This window comes from Pleurodeles waltl, chromosome 1_1 (genome assembly GCF_031143425.1).
Source record: "Pleurodeles waltl isolate 20211129_DDA chromosome 1_1, aPleWal1.hap1.20221129, whole genome shotgun sequence".
Classification (NCBI taxonomy): domain Eukaryota; kingdom Metazoa; phylum Chordata; class Amphibia; order Caudata; family Salamandridae; genus Pleurodeles; species Pleurodeles waltl.
Genome location: NC_090436.1, coordinates 717,010,550 through 717,033,331, shown reverse-complemented (window position 1 = coordinate 717,033,331; position 22,782 = coordinate 717,010,550). Strand labels below are relative to the sequence as shown.

The window sequence follows — 22,782 nt, the reverse complement described above, 5'->3', positions numbered from 1 at the left end:
AATCATTTTGCGTTATGCAACTGAAAGTGACTGAATGTCAGTTGATTGGTGGGCACCAGTGCTTAATTTGTGCTTGTTGTTTCCAGTGCTGAGCACCGGCACTTATTTTTGAGGGCAGGGGCTTATTCTTCTGCCTCAAGCATTTGCTGCAAGCAAAAGAAACATATGGGAAAGACGGAGAAAGGGAAAAACAACAAGCGTCACAAAGGGAGAAAGTAGAAAGCTGCTAGAGTGAGCTGAAGGGGCAGATAGTGGCTTTATATGGATTGAAGCGGCCCGAGATGGCTTCAGGATTACGCCGCCTCAGTATTCAGTGTTCACACATTTAATTGCAGCAGCCGCGTGTTTAAGAGGACGGCTTTGGGCACCGGCACCTTTTTATTTACAAATTAAGCAGTGGTGGGCACCCGTTAAGTACTCGAATGTAAACTTGCCTGGTTATGAGAATGGCTGCATCAGGTGAGGATGTATCTTCCGACCGGCTTGTTGACATTTCAAAATGGACATCATTCCTTTTGCCAAATTCTTCATGCTGCCATTTGCAAAAGCTCTCCAGCATTTTCTCTCCGTGATGTCCGATGTACATGTCCGCCTGAAAGGGAGATGTTTGTTTTGTCAGAAATGATGTTTCTAACCTTTTGATTACCTTTTATTTCAGCACCAACTCATGTTTACACCAGAGGAGCTTAGCATTGTAAACAAATTATATAACCGAAGGTCAGTGTATATTATAGTAATCCATCACAGGCCTAAATAATCATTTACTGAAGTTCTGATTGTCAATCTCCATTAGCACATATCTAGAGCACTAACAGAGCTCTACTCATGAAAATAACACATTTCTCATAAAACGTGTTTGTTCTCGTGGATGCAAAAATATCTAAACATAGATTGCTCCCTCTTGGAATGTGCTTAAGGAGGAACACGTTTCCAGCAAAGTATATCAGTCAAGCATATTTTACTATCAAATCTGTTTAACCAATCAGCTACATTAACTCAAATCAAGTTCTGAGCAGAACGAGCTGAAAGGCAAAAAACACACCCCGACCAACAGAATATAAAGCAAGAGCACAATGGCAGCATGCAACTTGAGCTCAATCATTAGACAAACTGTGTTCATAATGCACACCGAAACAAGGACATATGTTGACCTTTATGCAATGAATGTTAGGACGATTATGTCTTGTGATGCTATCTAATAATATGAACTTAGTTTATGCTCAAAGTCCAGCTGAGCCAATGCTTTATGTGTTTGGGGGAATGTGGGTGGTGTCTTACTGTTGCACCATAAGACTGATGGCAGGAGTCAGTAATTTGTGCCTCTGAAAGTGAGTTAGATGGGGCACACAACAGACCACAGATAAAGTAACATTTACAGCTAGGTGAATTTGTCAGTGACAACATTAACATTTAGAACTAAAACAACACAGAAATTCACCAGTTATAGTTAGAAAACTCTAACTTGCGCCTCTGCCATGCACTGCTTATGACCTCACATATTACATCACTCCTGACATGTTCTACAACAGCACTGATGGCCTCTTCCAAGCTTCAATTGTAGACATTACTCATTAAACTAGTAGAGGCCGGAATGTAAGTAGAAAATAGATTAGAATAATGTGAAGCATCATTAATGCCATCACAGATACAACACTCTTAGGTGTGGCAAGCATGTGCTATGTGCAACACTGGCCCTAAACCATACACTTCACGGGTAGCTTAGGTCAGGTTAACAATCAACCACAGATATATGGGAAATCCTCATTAGTAATGGTGTTCAAAATATATGCTACTTCAGACAAAATCAAGTTCCGCAAGATATTCAAAGTCTGTTCACACCTAGTACAAGGTGGAAAAATTCAAATGCAAACAACTGGAATGAAAGTGGAAGAGGAACATTGACATTGAAGACAAGTGGGCTTATAGCACTGCCCTCAAACAGTTCGGGAAAAATATGAAAAAAGCCAACATTTCTTTCTTCTCTTCACAAATTGCAGCAGTGGGTAGCACCCCCAGAACGATCTTCAAAATCATCAAAATGTTTTTGCAGCCAGCAGCATTGAAACAAAACATGCCTGCATCATAAATCTCTGGCAGAAGACCTCTCCCTCTTCTTCCACTCAAAAGTTGAAAAAATATACTCCAAGTTCAGCAACTTGCCTGCCCCAGCCATTAATCCATAAATCAATGCCCTCTTTAACCTATCATTTGAATGTAGATTGTTGCCACTAAGTTGGAAAAAGGCACTGGTGATTCCTTTGTTAAAAAAGTAAACACTGAGCAGCGCACCCTGAGGAAATGTAGACCCATTTCCCTCCTCCCACACCAAGCCAAGATGCTAGAATCCCTGGTGAATCAGCAGTACACCAGCTACATGGAACAGCTCCTTCTCTGTAACCTCTCTTCCGCAAGCACCAGGACACTTCTTCTAAAGCAACAGTTGTGCTTTACAAATATTACCTCAACCATGCATTCATTCCATAATTAATGCCCTACAACGAACAGCTTTTATCTGTATAAAACCTCTCACAGTCACCGACCCTACCTTGAGTTGATATGAGTAAAAAAGTGGGTACTGTAAACAGTGTTTATTCTAAGGAGAGAGTTCACTCTGTCCCACACTGTTTGTAGACGGTGAAACCCTCATGAGAAACACACCACAGAGTAATAAAAAGTATCTATTAACCCCTTCGCTGCCAGGCCTTTTCCCCCTCCTGTGCCGGGCCTTTTTTTGCCTATTTGGGGCAGTTCGCGCTTAGGCCCTCATAACTTTTTGTCCACATAAGCTAACCAAGCCAAATTTGCGTCCTTTTTTTCCAACATCCTAGGGATTCTAGAGGTACCCAGACTTTGTGGGTTCCCTTGAAGGAGGCCAAGAAATTGGCCAAAATACAGTGAACATTTTGTTTTTTTCAAAAAAATTTGAAAAAGTGGCTGCAGAAGAAGGCTTGTGGTTTTTCCCCTGAAAATGGCATCAACAAAGGGTTTGCGGTGCTAAACTCAGCAGCTTCCCAGCTTTCAGGAACAGGCAGACTTGAATCAGAAAACCCAATTTTTCAACACAATTTTGGCATTTTACTGGGGCATACCCCATTTGTGCAATTTTTTGTGCTTTCAGCCTCCTTCCAGTCAGTGACAGGAATGGTCATGAAACCAATGCTGGATCCCAGAAACCTAAACATTTCTGAAAAGTAGACAAAATTCTGAATTCAGCAAGGGGTCATTTGTGTAGATCCTACAAGGGTTTCCTACAGAAAATAACAGCTGAAAAAGAAAAATATTGAAATTGAGGTGAAAAAACCATCAATTTTTCTCTACGTTTTACTCTGTAACTTTTCCCTGCAATGTCAGATTATCGAAAGCAATATACCGTTACGTCTGCTGGACTCCTCTGGTTGCGGGGATATATAGGGTTTGTAGGTTCATCAAGAACCCGAGGAACCCAGAGCCAATAAATGAGCTGCACCCTGCAGTGCGTTTTCATTCTATACCGGGTATACAGCAATTCATTTGCTGAAATATAAGGAGTAAAAAATTGCTATCAAGAAAACCTTTGCATTTCCAAAAAGGGCACAAGATAAGGTGTTGAGGAGCAGTGGTTATTTGCACATCTCTGAATTCCGGGGTGACCATAGTAGCACGTGAATTACAGGGAATTTCTCAAATAGATGTCTTTTTTACACACACTCCTATATTTGGAAGGAAAAAATGTAGAGAAAGACAAGGGGCAATAGTACTTGTTTTGCTAATCTATGTTCCCCCAAGTCTCCCGATAAAAATGGTACCTCACTTGTGTGGGTAGGCCTAGCACCCGCGACAGGATATGCCCCAAAACACAACGTGGACACATCACAGAAAACAGAGCTGTTTTTAGCAAAGTGACTACCTGTAGATTTTGGCCTCTAGCTCAGCCGCCACCTAGGGAAACCTACCAAACCTGTGCATTTCTGAAAACTAGAGACCTAAGGGAATCCAAGGAGGGGTGACATGTGTGGCTCGGACCAGGTTCTGTTACCCAGAATCCTTTGCAAACCTCAAAATTTGGCTAAAAAAACACATGTTCCTCACATTTCTGTGGCAGAAAGTTCGGGAATCTGAGAGGAGCCACAAATTTCCTTCCACCCAGCGTTCCCCTACGTCTCCCGATAAAAATGATACCTCACTTGTGTGGGTAGGCCTAGCACCCGCGACAGGATATGCCCCAAATCACAACGTGGACACATCACAGAAAACAGAGCTGTTTTTAGCAAAGTGACTACCTGTAGATTTTGGCCTCTAGCTCAGCCGCCACCTAGGGAAACCTACCAAACCTGTGCATTTCTGAAAACTAGAGACCTAGGGGAATCCAAGGAGGGGTGACTTGCGGGGCTCGGACCAGGTTCTGTTACCCAGAATCCTTTGCAAACCTCAAAATTTGGCTAAAAAAACACATGTTCCTCACATTTCTGTGGCAGAAAGTTCTGGAATCTGAGAGGAGCCACAAATTTCCTTCCACCCAGCGTTCCCCCACGTCTCCCGATAAAAATGATACCTCACTTGTGTGGGTAGGCCTAGCGCCCGCGACAGGATATGCCCCAAAACACAACGTGGACATATCACAGAAAACAGAGCTGTTTTTAGCAAAGTGACTACCTGTAGATTTTGGCCTCTAGCTCAGCCGCCACCTAGGGAAACCTACCAAACCTGTGCATTTCTGAAAACTAGAGACCTAGGGGAATCCAAGGAGGGGTGACTTGCGGGGCTCGGACCAGGTTCTGTTACCCAGAATCCTTTGCAAATCTCAAAATTTGGCTAAAAAAACACATGTTCCTCACATTTCTGTGGCAGAAAGTTCTGGAATCTGAGAGGAGCCACGAATTTCCTTCTACCCAGCGTTCCCCCACGTCTCCCGATAAAAATGATACCTCACTTGTGTGGGTAGGCCTAGCGCCCGCGACAGGATATGCCCCAAAACACAACGTGGACATATCACAGAAAACAGAGCTGTTTTTAGCAAAGTGACTACCTGTAGATTTTGGCCTCTATCTCAGCCGCCACCGAGGGAAACCTACCAAACCTGTGCATTTCTGAAAACTAGAGACCTAGGGGAATCCAAGGAGGGGTGACTTGCGGGGCTCGGACCAGGTTCTGTTACCCAGAATCCTTTGCAAACCTCAAAATTTGGCTAAAAAAACACATGTTCCTCACATTTCTGTGGCAGGAAGTTCTGGAATCTGAGAGGAGCCACAAATTTCCTTCCACCCAGCGTTCCCCCATGTCTCCCGATAAAAATGATACCTCACTTGTGTGGGTAGGCCTAGCGCCCGCGACAGGATATGCCCCAAAACACAACGTGGACATATCACAGAAAACAGAGCTGTTTTTAGCAAAGTGACTACCTGTAGATTTTGGCCTCTAGCTCAGCCGCCACCTAGGGAAACCTACCAAACCTGTGCATTTCTGAAAACTAGAGACCTAGGGGAATCCAAGGAGGGGTGACTTGCGGGGCTCGGACCAGGTTCTGTTACCCAGAATCCTTTGCAAATCTCAAAATTTGGCTAAAAAAACACATGTTCCTCACATTTCTGTGGCAGAAAGTTCTGGAATCTGAGAGGAGCCACAAATTTCCTTCCACCCAGCGTTCCCCCACGTCTCCCGATAAAAATGATACCTCACTTGTGTGGGTAGGCCTAGCGCCCGCGACAGGATATGCCCCAAAACACAACGTGGACATATCACAGAAAACAGAGCTGTTTTTAGCAAAGTGACTACCTGTAGATTTTGGCCTCTAGCTCAGCCGCCACCTAGGGAAACCTACCAAACCTGTGCATTTCTGAAAACTAGAGACCTAGGGGAATCCAAGGAGGGGTGACTTGCGGGGCTCGGACCAGGTTCTGTTACCCAGAATCCTTTGCAAATCTCAAAATTTGGCTAAAAAAACACATGTTCCTCACATTTCTGTGGCAGAAAGTTCTGGAATCTGAGAGGAGCCACAAATTTCCTTCCACCCAGCGTTCCCCCACGTCTCCCGATAAAAATGATACCTCACTTGTGTGGGTAGGCCTAGCGCCCGCGACAGGATATGCCCCAAAACACAACGTGGACATATCACAGAAAACAGAGCTGTTTTTAGCAAAGTGACTACCTGTAGATTTTGGCCTCTAGCTCAGCCGGCACCTAGGGAAACCTACCAAACCTGTGCATTTCTGAAAACTAGAGACCTAGGGGAATCCAAGGAGGGGTGACTTGTGTGGCTCGGACCAGGTTCTGTTACCCAGAATCCTTTGCAAACCTCAAACTTTGGCTAAAAAAACACATGTTCCTCACATTTCTGTGGCAGAAAGTTCTGGAATCTGAGAGGAGCCACAAATTTCCTTCCACCCAGCGTTCCCCCATGTCTCCCGATAAAAATGATACCTCACTTGTGTGGGTAGGCCTAGCGCCCGCGACAGGATATGCCCCAAAACACAACGTGGACACATCACAGAAAACAGAGCTGTTTTTAGCAAAGTGACTACCTGGAGATTTTGGCCTCTAGCTCAGCCGCCACCTAGGGAAACCTACCAAACCTGTACATTTCTGAAAACTAGAGACCTAGGGAATTCCAAGGAGGGGTGACTTGTGTGGCTCAGACCAGGTTCTGTTACCCAGAATCCTTTGCAAACCTCAAAATTTGGCTAAAAAAACACATGTCCCTCACATTTCTGTGGCAGAAAGTTCTGGAATCTGAGAGGAGCTACAAATTTCCTTCCACCCAGCGTTCCCCCAAGTCTCCCGATAAAAATGATACCTCACTTGCGTGGGTAGGCCTAGCGCCGGCGACAGGAAACACCCCAAAGCGCAACGTGGACACATCCTAAATTTTGGAAAAAAACAGAGGTGTTTTTTGCGAAGTGCCTACCTGTAGATTTTGGCCTCTAGCTCAGCCGGCACCTAGGGAAACCTACCAAACCTGTGCATTTCTGAAAACTAGAGACCTAGGGGAATCCAAGGAGGGGTGACTTGCGGGGCTCGGACCAGGTTCTGTTACCCAGAATCCTTTGCAAACCTCAAAATTTGGCTAAAAAAACACATGTCCCTCACATTTCTGTGGCAGAAAGTTCTGGAATCTGAGAGGAGCTACAAATTTCCTTCCACCCAGCGTTCCCCCAAGTCTCCCGATAAAAATTATACCTCACTTGCGTGGGTAGGCCTAGCGCCGGCGACACGAAACACCCCAAAGCGCAACGTGGACACATCCTAAATTTTGGAAAAAAACAGAGGTGTTTTTTGCGAAGTGCCTACCTGTAGATTTTGGCCTCTAGCTCAGCCGCCACCTAGGGAAACCTACCAAACCTGTGCATTTCTGAAAACTAGAGACCTAGGGGAATCCAAGGAGGGGTGACTTGCGGGGCTCGGACCAGGTTCTGTTACCCAGAATCCTTTGCAAATCTCAAAATTTGGCTAAAAAAACACATGTTCCTCACATTTCTGTGGCAGAAAGTTCTGGAATCTGAGAGGAGCCACAAATTTCCTTCCACCCAGCGTTCCCCCACGTCTCCCGATAAAAATGATACCTCACTTGTGTGGGTAGGCCTAGCGCCCGCGACAGGATATGCCCCAAAACACAACGTGGACATATCACAGAAAACAGAGCTGTTTTTAGCAAAGTGACTACCTGTAGATTTTGGCCTCTAGCTCAGCCGGCACCTAGGGAAACCTACCAAACCTGTGCATTTCTGAAAACTAGAGACCTAGGGGAATCCAAGGAGGGGTGACTTGTGTGGCTCGGACCAGGTTCTGTTACCCAGAATCCTTTGCAAACCTCAAACTTTGGCTAAAAAAACACATGTTCCTCACATTTCTGTGGCAGAAAGTTCTGGAATCTGAGAGGAGCCACAAATTTCCTTCCACCCAGCGTTCCCCCACGTCTCCCGATAAAAATTATACCTCACTTGTGTGGGTAGGCCTAGCGCCCGCGACAGGATATGCCCCAAAACACAACGTGGACACATCACAGAAAACAGAGCTGTTTTTAGCAAAGTGACTACCTGGAGATTTTGGCCTCTAGCTCAGCCGCCACCTAGGGAAACCTACCAAACCTGTACATTTCTGAAAACTAGAGACCTAGGGGATTCCAAGGAGGGGTGACTTGTGTGGCTCAGACCAGGTTCTGTTACCCAGAATCCTTTGCAAACCTCAAAATTTGGCTAAAAAAACACATGTCCCTCACATTTCTGTGGCAGAAAGTTCTGGAATCTGAGAGGAGCTACAAATTTCCTTCCACCCAGCGTTCCCCCAAGTCTCCCGATAAAAATGATACCTCACTTGCGTGGGTAGGCCTAGCGCCGGCGACAGGAAACACCCCAAAGCGCAACGTGGACACATCCTAAATTTTGGAAAAAAACAGAGGTGTTTTTTGCGAAGTGCCTACCTGTAGATTTTGGCCTCTAGCTCAGCCGGCACCTAGGGAAACCTACCAAACCTGTGCATTTCTGAAAACTAGAGACCTATGGGAATCCAAGGAGGGGTGACTTGCGGGGCTCGGACCAGGTTCTGTTACCCAGAATCCTTTGCAAACCTCAAAATTTGGCTAAAAAAACACATGTCCCTCATATTTCTGTGGCAGAAAGTTCTGGAATCTGAGAGGAGCTACAAATTTCCTTCCACCCAGCGTTCCCCCAAGTCTCCCGATAAAAATGATACCTCACTTGCGTGGGTAGGCCTAGCGCCGGCGACACGAAACACCCCAAAGCGCAACGTGGACACATCCTAAATTTTGGAAAAAAACAGAGGTGTTTTTTGCGAAGTGCCTACCTGTAGATTTTGGCCTCTAGCTCAGCCGGCACCTAGGGAAACCTACCAAACCTGTGCATTTCTGAAAACTAGACACCTAGGGGAATCCAAGGAGGGGTGACTTGCGGGGCTCGGACCAGGTTCTGTTACCCAGAATCCTTTGCAAACCTCAAAATTTGGCTAAAAAAACACATGTCCCTCACATTTCTGTGGCAGAAAGTTCTGGAATCTGAGAGGAGCTACAAATTTCCTTCCACCCAGCGTTCCCCCAAGTCTCCCGATAAAAATGATACCTCACTTGCGTGGGTAGGCCTAGCGCCGGCGACAGGAAACACCCCAAAGCGCAACGTGGACACATCCTAAATTTTGGAAAAAAACAGAGGTGTTTTTTGCGAAGTGCCTACCTGTAGATTTTGGCCTCTAGCTCAGCCGGCACCTAGGGAAACCTACCAAACCTGTGCATTTCTGAGAACTAGAGACCTAGGGGAATCCAAGGAGGGGTGACTTGCGGGGCTCGGACCAGGTTCTGTTACCCAGAATCCTTTGCAAACCTCAAAATTTGGGTAAAAATACACATGTTACTCACATTTCTGTGGCAGAAAGTTCTGGAATCTGAGAGGAGCCACAAATTTCCTTCTACCCAGCGTTCCCCCAAGTCTCCCGATAAAAATGATACCTCACTTGTGTGGGTAGGACTAGCGCCCACGAAAGGAAAGGGCCCAAAACACAACGTGGAGACATCACATTTTTTTATAAAAAGCAGTGCCTACCTGTGGATTTTGGCCTGTAGCTCAGCCGACACCTGAGGAAACCTAGCAAACCAGTGCATTTTTGAAAACTAGAAACCCAGGGGAATCCAAGATGGGGTGACTTGCGGGGCTCTGACCAGGTTATGTTACCCAGAATCCTTTGCAAACATCAAAATTTGGCCCAAAAAACACTTTTTCCTCTCATTTCGGTGACAGAAAGTTCTGGAATCTGAGAGGAGCCACAAATTTCCTTCCACCCAGCATTCCCCTAAGTCTCTCGATAAAAATGGTACATCACTTCTGTGGGTAGGCCTAGCGCCCACAAAAGGAAATGGCCCAAAACACAACGTGGACACAACATATTTTTTCACAGAAAACAGAGGTGTTTTTTGCAAGGTTCCTACCTGTGGTGTTTGGCCTGTAGCTCAGCCGGCCCCAGGGGGGGGGGGGGGGCAGAAATGCCCTAAAATAAATTTGCCCCCCCCAACCCCCACCCTCCCCCGCCGGGAGCGACCCTTGCCTACGGGGTCGCTCCCCCTGCGTGACATTGGCACCAAAAAAACAAATCCCCGGTGCCTAGTGGTTTCTGCCCCCTTGGGGGCAGGTTGACCTAAACTCAGCCAATCTGCCCCCAAGGGGGGCAGAAATGGCCTAAATACAATTTGTCCCCCAGGGGAGCGACTTTTGCCTGATGGGTCGCTCCCCATCTCTAAAAAAAAAAAAAACAAAGAAAAAAAAAAAGAAAAAAAAGAAAAATTCCCCTGGCGCCTAGAGGTTTCTGCCCCCCCCCCCCCTGGGGGCAGATCGGCCTAATAATAGGCCGATCTGCCCCCCGGGGGGGAAGAAATGGCCTAAAATAAAATTTGCCCCCCCAACACCCACCCCCCCCCCCGGGAGCGACCCTTGCCTACGGGGTCGCTCCCCCTGCGTGACATTGGCGCCAAAAAACAAATCCCCGGTGCCTAGTGGTTTCTGCCCCCTTGGGGGCAGGTTGACCTAAACTCAGCCAATCTGCCCCCAAGGGGGGCAGAAATGGCCTAAATACAATTTGTCCCCCAGGGGAGCGACTTTTGCCTGATGGGTCGCTCCCCATCTCTAAAAAAAAAAAACAAAGAAAAAAAAAATGAAAAATTCCCCTGGCGCCTAGAGGTTTCTGCCCCCCCCCCCCCCGGTGGCAGATCGGCCTAATAATAGGCCGATCTGCCCCCCGGGGGGGCAGAAATGGCCTAAAATAAATTTGCCCCCCCAGCCCCCACACCCCCCCCGGGAGCGACCCTTGCCTACGGGGTCGCTCCCCCTGCGTGACATTGGCGCCAAAAAACAAATCCCCGGTGCCTAGTGGTTTCTGCCCCCTTGGGGGCAGATTGACCTAAAATTGGCCAATCTGCCCCCAGGGGGGCAGAAATGGTCTAAATACAATTTGCCCCCCCAGGGGAGCGACCCTTGCCTGATGGGTCGCTCCCCATCTCTAAAAAAAGAAACACAAAAAAAAAAAAACACAAAAAAAAAATTGCCCTGGCGCCTAGAGTGTTCTGCCCCCCCCCCCGGGGGCAGTTCGGCCTAATAATAGGCCGATCTGTCCCCCGGGGGGGCAGAAATGGCCTAAAATAAATTTGCCCCCCCAGCCCCCACCCCCCCCCGGGAGCGACCCTTGCCTACGGGGTCGCTCCCCCTGCGTGACATTGGCGCCAAAAAACAAATCCCCGGTGCCTAGTGATTTCTGCCCCCTTGGGGGCAGATTGACCTAAAATTGGCCAATCTGCCCCCAGGGGGGCAGAAATGGTCTAAATACAATTTGCCCCCCCAGGGGAGCGACCCTTGCCTGATGGGTCGCTCCCCATCTCTAAAAAAAGAAACAAAAAAAAAAAACACAAAAAAAAATTGCCCTGGCGCCTAGAGTGTTCTGCCCCCCCCCCCGGGGGCAGTTCGGCCTAATAATAGGCCGATCTGTCCCCCGGGGGGGCAGAAATGGCCTAAAATAAATTTGCCCCCCCAACCCCCACCCCCCCCCCCGGGAGCGACCCTTGCCTACGGGGTCGCTCCCCCTGCGTGACATTGGCGCCAAAAAACAAATCCCCGGTGCTTAGTGGTTTCTGCCCCCTTGGGGGCAGATTGACCTAAAATCGGCCAATCTGCCCCCAGGGGGGCAGAAATGGTCTAAATACAATTTGCCCCCCCAGGGGAGCGACCCTTGCCTGATGGGTCGCTCCCCATCTCTAAAAAAAGAAACAACAAAAAAAAAAAACACAAAAAAAAAATTGCCTGGCGCTTGGAGTGTTCTGCCCCCCCCCGGGGGCAGTTCGGCCTAATAATAGGCCGATCTGTCCCCCGGGGGGGCAGAAATGGCCTAAAATAAATTTGCCCCCCAACCCCCACCCCCCCCCCCGGGAGCGACCCTTGCCTACGGGGTCGCTCCCCCTGCGTGACATTGGCGCCAAAAAACAAATCCCCGGTGCCTAGTGGTTTCTGCCCCCTTGGGGGCAGATTGACCTAAAATTGGCCAATCTGCCCCCAGAGGGGCAGAAATGGTCTAAATACAATTTGCCCCCCCCCAGGGGAGCGACCCTTGCCTGATGGGTCGCTCCCCATCTCTAAAAAAAGAAACAACAAAAAAAAAAAAACACCAAAAAAAAATTGCCCTGGCGCCTAGAGTGTTCTGCCCCCCCCCCCGGGGGCAGTTCGGCCTAATAATAGGCCGATCTGTCCCCCGGGGGGGCAGAAATGGCCTAAAATAAATTTGCCCCCCCAAACCGGGACCCCCCCCCCCCCCAGGAGCGACCCTTGCCTACGGGGTCGCTCCCCCTGCGTGACATTGGCGCCAAAAAACAAATCCCCGGTGCCTAGTGGTTTCTGCCCCCTTGGGGGCAGATTGACCTAAAATCGGCCAATCTGCCCCCAGGGGGGCAGAAATGGTCTAAATACAATTTGCCCCCCCAGGGGAGCGACCCTTGCCTGATGGGTCGCTCCCCATCTCTAAAAAAAGAAACAACAAAAAAAAAACACAAAAAAAAAATTGCCCTGGCGCCTAGAGTGTTCTGCCCCCCCCCCCGGGGGCAGTTCGGCCTAATAATAGGCCGATCTGTCCCCCGGGGGGGCAGAAATGGCCTAAAATAAATTTGCCCCCCCAACCCCCACCCCCCGGGAGCGACCCTTGCCTGATGGGTCGCTCCCCATCTCTAAAAAAAAAAAAAGAACAAAAAAAAAAAACACAAAAAAAAAATTTGCCCTGGCGCCTAGAGGTTTCTTCCCCCCCCTGGGGGCAGAAAAGGCCTTCCCAAAAAATTGCCCCCCCTGGGAGCGACCCTTGCCAAAGGGGTCGCTTTGTTGCGTGACATTTGCGCGCAAAAACAAACTCCCTGGTGTCTAATGGTTTCTGCCCCCCTTGGGGGCAGATTGGCCTTATCAAAATAGGCCAATCTGCCCCCAAGGGGGGCAGAAATGGCCTAAATATATATTGCCCCGTAGGGGAGCGACCCTTGCCTAAGGGATCGCTCCCCACCTAAAAAAAAAGAATTCATCACAAAAAAAAAAAATAAAGAAAAAAGGTCCCTGGTGCCTAGAGGTTTCTGCCCCCCCTGGGGGCAGATCGGCCTAATAATAGGCCAATCTGCCCCCAGGGGGGGCAGAAAAGGCCTTCCTAAAAAAATGCCCCCCTGGGAGCGACCCTTGCCCAAGGGGTCGCTCCCTTTTGCCAATTTCAAGAAAAAAAAAAATCCCTGGTGTCTAGTGGGGTTTCAAAAGCCGGATTGCAAGCAATCCGGCTTTTGAAACCTGTGAGAGACTTCAAAGGGAAGGAAATACATTTCCTTCCCTTTGAAGCCTCTCGGGGCCTCCCCCATGGGATTGAAAAAGAAATGCAAAAGCATTTCTTTTTCAATCGCGCTGGAAGCTCTGCTTCCAGCGCGATGGGGGAGACCCTGTGACTAATCAGCGCGCGCTCGCGCGCTGACGTCACAGGGGGGGTTGGGGGGGTCGGGGGTGGGAGGGGAAGGGCTTCCCCTTCCATCCCTGACTTGGGGGGGTGGGGGGGAATCCCACAGAGGGAGCGAGAGCGCTCCCTCTGGGCTCTGTGCACAGGACGTAATGGTTACGTCCTGGGCACAGCAGCACTGTGCCTCAGGACGTAACCATTACGTCCTGGGCACAGAAGGGGTTAAGGACAGTGTACACTCTATGCACCATTTGTCAAAAAGGACACTATTTGCGTAAAATAATCAATATATGAAGGTGCTAAGGATACTACCTGCAGCCTTTATACTGTGGTGACAATTTACAGAGAGCCCATCTTCTGACGCAAAACAAGCACATGTACATATGTTAGTACCGGGTGCACACAATATTCTATATTATGTAGAAATTGTCATGCTGAGATGACCCTGTCTAATAACTCAAAGCTGCTTACAATACTTAGAGCCTCATTTACAAGGCATGTGGTGTAGGGTGGCATAGCACGTACCTTGCTGTGCCACCCTACACCACTGAGAAAAGGTAGAAATTAGTCATATCTACAAGATATGGTGCATTCCTGTCCTCTACCACCGCACAAGTGCTGCCTAGCGCGAACGTAGGCACCCTTGAACCATGGTGCAAGAATGCCTGCGTTGCAGGGATGATTGTATTTGTGCAGGAAGGGAAATCTTCCTGCACAAAAACAATCACAAGAGGTGTTTTCCTTTTTCTATGTGTGCAACAGAATGAGAAAGAGGAAGAAACGGGGAGAAATAAAGATATTTCTTCCTGTTGCATATTCTTATCCCATCCCTGAGATGGTGTAGGAATCTGACACATACCCAGACTTGCAAATCTGGGAATTCAACAGATTCCTTCGGGTTCCATAGGTGTTGCCTGGGAACACCCGAAGCAACACCCACGGAATGCACCTTTTATGCAGTGTTATGCATGAAGAGTGTCCATATTTACAAGGCCACAAATAACCAATTAAGGTGGCTTTGTAAATATGGGCCGGCACTCTGCACCACCGGAGTGTAAAAGAAAATGACGTTACGATGGCCCAGCATGCCGCTATGCCTTATGGGACCCCGGGGCCTAATATAGTAAAAAAAGGGGAAGGGGCTGAGTTGCCCATTCCATAAGCCTTATTATGTCCCAGGGACCCCATTCCCTGGGGCTGTCAATTTATTAAAAGAGGAGGGGAGCTGCGTGGTCTCCCAACCTGAGCCTTATTAGGCCCCAGGGATCCCATTCCCTGGAGCCATATTTTCATAAGCAGGGGAGAGGAGCCACACGGCTTCCCTCCCTGAGCCTTAATAGGCACATGGACCCCATCCCCAGGGCCAAATCTAAAGGCAGCGGGCAGGCAACCCTCTACCTAAGCCTTACTAGGCTCCAGGCATCCCATTCCCAAAGCCAAATGAAATAAGAAAGAGAAGGGGGGCTGAGTGGACCTTATCTACAAGACCAATAGGCTCTGAGAACTTAATTCACTTGGGCCAAATATAAAAAGGGTAGAGGCTACGTTGCCCTCCTTCTTGAACCTTATTAGGCCCCATCCCCTGGGACAGTCCATTTTTAAAAAGCAGAGGGAGGTGTCATCCTCCAGGGCCATATTTTGTTAAAAAGGGAGGGGGGCTGCACAGCCCTCTCCCTCACACTTCAAATGCGCCGGGGGGACCAACCTATTATCAACCCATGGACCCCATTCCCAGGGCCGTGCCTTTTTTAAAAGGGGAGGGGGCTGCACTTCACCCCTCCCACTGTCTTCATATGCCCCGAGCCATCTAGGCCACCGAGACCACATCCCCCATGCCCCAATGCATTTTTTAAGGGGCAACAGTGTGCAGCCCTCCTCCCAGAGCCATTTTCAGCCCTGGAGACTCTATACCCCAGGGCCTGCCTTTGATATATGTGTCCACCAAGGGGCACCCAACAAGCACAACATTTTGGGCCATGGTGGGAGCTCCAGGGCTCCCGTGGCCCAAAAGGCTCCTTGCATGCTGCGGGTGCCAGCATTACTCCTGCCTGGGGAGATCAGCTATTTATGCTGCTTCCACCGGGTAGCAGTTCTTCTCTAGTTCTGTTTCCCTGCCCTCATCAGTGCTGTCAGGAAAATGGATCTCAAGTCTATGCCCCTCTGGCAGGAGCATTTTTAAAGCTCCCATCCCATGGGAGCAGACTTTATGTTTGCTCCCATTTTGCAGATTTGAAAATGCTCTTGCCAGGCATGAGCAGGCACATGTCTCAGGGAGGGGCCCCTTGAGATACAACCAGTAGGCTGGTCCCTGAGGATGGGGTCCCCAGGACCATTAAAGGCTCAAGGGGGAGCACATGGCCACACTCCCTTTCAATTAACATCCCTGGAGAAAGGGGTCCTGAGGGCCTTTTTAAGAGTTATATTAGAGACACTGGGCCCCAGAGGGTAGGGTCCCTGGAGCGGAATACAGCTCAGGGAGGGGGACGCATGTGCCCCTCCTTCAAATAATTAAATTAAAAACAGTTCGGTGAGGTGGGCAGATGAATGGTAACTTCACTTGGTTTGTGAAGTGATTTTCTGGGTTCAGATAAAAATGGACCATTTTTCCTAATACTTTAAAAGAAACACATACAGTATAGTGGTAACTCCCCTCAATTTGTAATGGTTCCAGTACAGGGTTCGGAACGAGCTCACCCAGGTCAAATAAAGTTTTCATTCTGACAAACTGGTACTTATGAAAGAGATGAAGGTCTTTTCACTTTTTGCTATTTATGAGGTACAGATGAACGTATACACAGCATATTGGCAATTTCATATAAGCAACAATGGGTTCGAGATATGTTCTTTAAAAAAAATTCACCCTGTGGTTGTTCTCTTATCATGGTATATTATTCAGGGCCAGATCTAGGGGTTTGCCACTGAAATGATGCTTTTATTTTCCAAGTTCTAACCTTGGGACTTCTCTTTGAAAACAGCTGCTTGTGGATTTCTTGTATTCAAATTAGAATAACTGATTTAGCTCAATGTCATAAGTCTTCTGAGTGGTCTTTCTTTTGTGTCTACAACAGGTCATGCTGTTTCAGAGGTGCACAAGATTTACTCAGGTATGTATGTCAGGTGTGTTTTCACGCATAATTAGGAAGGGGCCAGACTGCTTTGTGACCATTAATGCAGTCGCAAAACAATTGCATTTAACAGCAATTTCAAACTGGTGTTAATCCATTTGCAAAAGGGAAGGGGTCACCAAGTGATACTTTCCCCTTCGTGAATGGTTGTGAAAATGTATTCAGAATAAGTAGTGGTCCCCTTTTCCTTTTTTTGTTTGAAATGCATCCTGTTTTCCTTTAATGAAAATGGTCTGCATTTAAAACAAATTGCTTTATTTTAATAGCAGTCACAGACATGGTGGTCTGCTTTCCCCAGCAGGTCACCATCCCTGTGAGTGCGGTCATTCCCAAAAAAGATATAGGACCATACTTCCATAGAAATAGTTTTTTGACTTGCCTCTATCTTTGGCACAATTTGACAAATCTTCCACAAATTTCTCCCAAAAAAGTGCCCTGGTGATTCTTGTTGTGCACGGAAAGTTTTGGGGTGATACATCAAGCGGGGGCCGAGAAAAAGGCGTGGGTCAAAAAAGTTGCATTTCCCATGTTAACTCCCACAGGAACTTAAGACACGACTACAGCCCGAAATAAATAAATTTGTATACCTAGGGCAGCAGATCCATCGCAATGTCTTCGTGAATAATGACGAACTTGTGCAGGAAAATACACAGCTCTGTTTGGCTGCCAACACTTCAATCATGAAATGTTGGCAGACATCTTGGGTCTCGGTCAACAAAAAATGCAAAAAAAGGAAAAGGGGACAGGGTAGAGACACCCTGGCTCCTTAGCTCTAGTGCTGGGGTCCCAGAGGGACAATGCCAGGGCAGAAAAGCACTTAAAAAAAAAAAAACTACCACAAATCCACAGCAGCGTCACAAACTTGTGGTACAAATTTAAAAAATGATGAAAACCCCAGGGTGAGCCAGGTCTCCAGGGCATGTTTAAAATGAAGGAGAGGGGCGCACGGGCCCTCATCCTGGGCTTATCTCTGCCCCGGGGACCGCCACCTCCCATGGGCTTAAATGTTTATTCTCCGTGGAGGGGTTCATGCTCCCCCTCAGCCTTGGGGACTGCCACCTCCCTGGGGCTTAATGCTAATTGTATGCAGGCCATGCGTCCCCCCACAGCTCCTGGGACCACCTCTTCCTGGGGCTTTAAATAAACACAAAACAGGGGGTGCGCAGCTCCCCCCCCCCCACAGCCCCGGGGCCCGCCCTCTCTCTGGGGCAAAATGTGAAATGTAAGAAAGGCCATGCGCCCACTCCCAGCTCCTGGGACCACCTCCTCCCCAGGGCTTTAAATAAACACAAAGCAGGGTGCACACCCCCTGCAGCCCCAGGGGCCACTTCCTTCCTGGGGCTACAACAAAAGAGTAAAGGGCGTCTATTTCAGAGCCCCGGGGACCACCACCTCCCTGGGACAATAGTCATGGGAAGGAAGCCCCCCTCGGGGAGCCAATGATGGCTCTGGAGACCTCCTCTCCCCCCAGCAATCCTTCTCCCACAATCTCTAAAGCAATGTTTTACCCCATCCAAGTCCTGGCCAAACCAGATGATTAATTGAGTATCATTTATGTATCAAAGAACATCAAAACTACAAGATTTAGTAATCTTGTTAAGGGGGGGCCACCTAGCTGTTGAATAATGTAGGGATCAACAAGGAACTCTGGGGGACCCCCTTGTTAATCTGTATGGTGCAAGACTTGAAAGAGCCCAGAGCAGTCCTCTCTGTCTGGTTGTCTAAGTTAACAAGCCATAATAAGGCTTTGCCCGAGATACCTATCTCACACAACCTGCAAATTAGTATTGTGTGACAAACGGTTTCAAAGGCTGCTGATAAATCCAGCAGCATGAGCATGGCAGGGGAGCCAGTATCTAAGGACAGACAGATGGTATTGGTAACTGCCTCCAATGCAATCTCAGTGTTATGAAAATCTCTGAATCCGGTTTGGGAAGGATCAAGAAACTTATAGTCCTCCAAATATGCCAAAAGCAGCATATTTACCAGACGTTCCAATGGTAGAAAAAGTGAAATGGGGCAGTAGTTGGATAAGTACATTGGGTCTGCGTTAGTTTTCTTTTAAAATATTGGCAACATCTGTGCGGCCTTCCAGGCTAAGGAAAGTTTGGCTATGTCTAGAGATAGGTTAAAAAGACAGGAAATGGTAGATGCAATCTAGTTTAATAGACAAGCAGTGATCCTAGGAGGACATAAGTCAGAGGTTGAACTAGATTTGGCACTTGCTAACAGCCCCTGAATTTGTTTAATGTAAAAGGTTCAAACCCATCCAAATAGAATGTAGTATCAGGTGGAGCATATTGAAACTGGTTAGAACAGCCAGCCTCTGAAAAATGATGAAATTCTAATACATAGCATCTATTTTCTCCTTGCAAAAAATCTGCCAAGAAATTGCATAGCTGTTCTAATACAGGGATGGTGAGGTAACAGGCATGTGGCTTTGTAAAGTCATTGACCACTTTTTAGGGTACTTTAGACAAGTTGCCTGCCAGCTCGATTTTACCTGCGATAAAACTTTCCCGGGCCATTCTGATTTGTCTAAAATAACTGGTAAGCACTGACATATAGGCTTCTTTATTTTCTGAAATTTTAGATTGACGCCATCTTCTTTCAAGCCTTTTATAGACTGATTTCCTACTTCTTAGGTCCACAGACTACCATGCACAAGAGATGGGTCTAGCCTGTTTGAAAGTGGCGATCCTGTCAAACATCTACAGAGAGAGTGCTATGATAATCAGACAGCATTGCATGGATATCTGAGCCCTGAGAAACCTCAATGGGATAAAAAGTCTTGGAGAATACAGGGTCTATGGGCTATTCTGTCATATTTGGCAGACTTGACAGTTACGACAGCCTTGACTATCTGAAATTTAATTAGATGATGGTCAGTCCACATTAGAGGAAGTAGACAGTCGCTCTCTAACAGCAGAGAGTTTGTGAAAATTATATCTAAGGTGTAACCTGCCACATTAGCAGGGCGAAAATGTGCTCAAAACATTCATATCAGGGAAGAGTTGGGCTACCTCTGGCTTCACAGTGTCTTCCCCATGAAAATTAAAGTCTCAGGCACAACAATGAAACCTGTCGAGACTCAGACTCGTCCATGTTGAGGCATTTTAACTGCAGGTCAGTATTTTTCGTTCTGCAGCCAAATTAACAAATCTTTACTCAAGTACCATATTTGTATCCTAATCTTATTTCCTACATTTACTATCTATTTGGTTTGGAGTCAGTGACTTTCAGTACATAACAATAGAAACCCACTCAGCTCAAAGGATGCAATGGATCTGAGTGGGCAGCTAGCTACACCACTTCCTTCTTAAATAGTGATTATAAAATGTAAGCAACACGGTTACACACAAAACAGAGATGATATAAGATAGTGAATAGCCTTATTGGTACTGGCAACTGATGCAGCATAACCTTTAAGAGACAACTCAACAGAGTTCATTAGGGCGTTATTCGCAAGTAGTTTGTGTTAGACTTTTCATATTTGGCGTGGTCTCCCTTAACATTTTGCCTCTGTTCCCCAGGTTATTGATGTGTGCTGGGCTCTGATTTTGCTGTTTTTATTACTCTGGGCACTTTACCACTGCTAACCAGTTCTAAAGTGCAAGTGCTCCTGTTTAAAATGTGTATGTAATTTGTTCTCCATGATTGGCATATTTGTTTTACTGTTAAGTCCCTAGTAAAGTGCACTAGAGGTGCCCAGGGCCTGTAAATCAAATGTTATTAGTGGGCCTGCAGCACTGGTTGTGCCACCCACACAAGTAACCCTATAATCATGTCTCAGTCCTGCAACTGCAGTGTCTGTGTGTGTAAATGTGCACTGTAAATTCGACTTGGCAAGTGTAACCACTTGCCAGGCCTAAACCTTCCCTTTTCTTACATGTAAGGCACCCCTAAGGTAGGCCCTAGGTAGCCCCAAGGGCAGGGTGCAGAGTATGGTTAAGGTAGGACATATAGGGGGTTATTCTAACTTTGGAGGAGGTGTTAATCCGTCCCAAAAGTGACGGAAAAGTGACGGATTTACCACCAGCCGTATTACGAGTCCATTATATCCTATGGAACTCGTAATACGGCTGGTGGTATATCCGTCACTTTACCGTCACTTTTGGGACGGATTAACACTCCTCCAAAGTTAGAATAACATCCATAGTAATGTGTTTTATAGGTCCTGACAGTGAAATATTGCTAAATTCGTTTTTCACTGTTGCAAGGCCTGTCCCTCTCATAGGTTAACATGGGGGCTACCTTTAAATCTGATTAAAGTGTAGATTCCCTTTGGGAACGGATGGGCATGTGGAGTTTGGGGTCTCTGTGTTTGAAAATGCCACTTTTAGAAAGTGAGCATTTTCTTGCTTATACCATTTCTGTGACTCTGCCTGTTTGTGGATTCCCTGTCTGGGTCAGTTTGACAGTTGGGCTGGTTGCACCTCACACTAGACAGTGACACAAAAGGAGCTGGGGTGTAGTCTGCATTTCCTGATGAGCCATCTGTGCTAGGAGGGAGGGGAGGAGTGGTCACTTACACCTGAAAGGGCTGTGCCTGTCCTCACACAATGCAGTCTCCAACCCCCTGGTGAGTGTCTGGGGCCTGGCCTGGGCAAGGCAGGATTTCACATTCAAAAGAGACTTTACTTTGAAGTAGGCCTACTTCAAAGGAGAAATTGGGTATAAGAAGGGCACCCAAATCTACAGACTTTAAAAATACTTCTGGAACCAAGAGGAACCTCTGCCTGGAGAAGAGCTGAATAGCTGAGGACGAAGTGCTGCCCTGCCTGTGACTGTGCTTTGTGGAGCTTTCCTGCAGTGCTGCTTCTGCCAGAGTAAGAGGGCAAAGACTGGACTTTGTGTGCCTTCCATCTTGTGAAGAAATCTCCAAGGGCTTGATTTAGAGCTTTCCTCCTGTTGTTTGAAGTCTCAGGGACAGCGAAGACTTCTCTCTGCTAGCACCTGGAGTCTCTGGAGAGACTCCTGCTCTGGCAAGTGGTGCCCTAACCAGTCCTTGGGACCTTGAAAGGAAAGCTGGTGGAAATCGAAGGAAATCGACTTCGGACGACTTCGGACCGACCCCGCTGCTGAATCCGGTGACGCCACCTGCACCCGACGCCGTGACCTTCGCTGGAACGCGACGCTCTTTGCAGGCCCGACGCCGCGGCAGCCCCGCTGAAGTCCGCGACTCCGTGGAAGTCACTGCACCACGTCGTAACCGACGCCGCTCGAAGTGCGCGGATTCAGCGTTTCGCACAGACGCCGCGATCCCCGACTTGGCGCATCGGCTTGTTTTCACTCTTCACCAAAGGTACTGTACTTGGGGGTCTACGTGACTCCGTATCCGGCGCCGCTGGTGTCGGCCTGTTGGGAACGACTCCGTCACGACGCTGTGTGAACACCTCATCGAAGCATTTTTGTTTCTAAGCGCTATATTTTTGTTTAATCTTTAAAAATTCATAACTTGACTTGTGTATGTTGGATTTTTGTCGTTTTCGTCTTGTTTTGTTTAGATAAATATTTCCTATTTTTCTAAACTGGTGCTGTGTCATTTTGTAGTGTTTTCATTAAGTTACTGTGGGGCTCATTCTTACTTTGGCGGGCGGCGGAGGCCGCCCGCCAAAGTAACCCCGTCAGAACACCGCACCGCGGTCGAAAGACCGCTGCGGTGATTCTGAGATTTGCCCTGGGCTGGCGGGCGGCCGCCAAAAGGCCGCCCGCCAGCCCAGGGCAAATCAACCTTCCCATGAGGACGCCGGCTCAGAATTGAGCCGGCGTAGTGGGAAGGTGCGACGGGTGCAGTGGCACCCGTCGCGTATTTCAGTGTCTGCATAGCAGACACTGAAATACTTTGCGGGGCCCTCTTACGGGGGCCCCTGCAGTGCCCATGCCATTGGCATGGGCACTGCAGGGGCCCCCAGGGGCCCCGCGGCACCCCCTACCGCCATCCTGTTCATGGCGGGTTTCCCGCCATGAACAGGATGGCGGTAGGGGGTGTCTGAATCCCCATGGCGGCGGAGCGCGCTCCGCCGCCATGGAGGATTCCCCCGAGCTGCGGAAAGTCGGCGGCAGACCGCCGACTTTCCGCTTCTGACCGCGGCTGAACCGTCGCGGTCAGAATGCTCGAGGGAGCACCGCCAGCCTGTTGGCGGTGCTCCTGTGGTCAGTGACCCTGGCGGTCACCGGCCGCCAGGGTCAGAATGACCCCCTGTGTGTGTTGGTACAAATA

The 22,782-nt window shown here is 48.1% G+C and overlaps 1 protein-coding gene across 2 annotated transcripts in view; it reads right to left on the bottom strand.

The window, feature by feature from the left end:
• Positions 1 to 22,782, bottom strand: part of ADAMTS19 (ADAM metallopeptidase with thrombospondin type 1 motif 19) — a 1,141,020-nt gene that overhangs the window by 836,778 nt on the left and 281,460 nt on the right. For both annotated transcript variants that reach the window (XM_069227292.1, XM_069227293.1), the window contains exon 6: positions 431 to 592. In XM_069227292.1, coding sequence (XP_069083393.1) covers positions 431 to 592 — 162 coding nt within the window. The remainder of the gene's footprint in view (positions 1 to 430; positions 593 to 22,782) is intronic.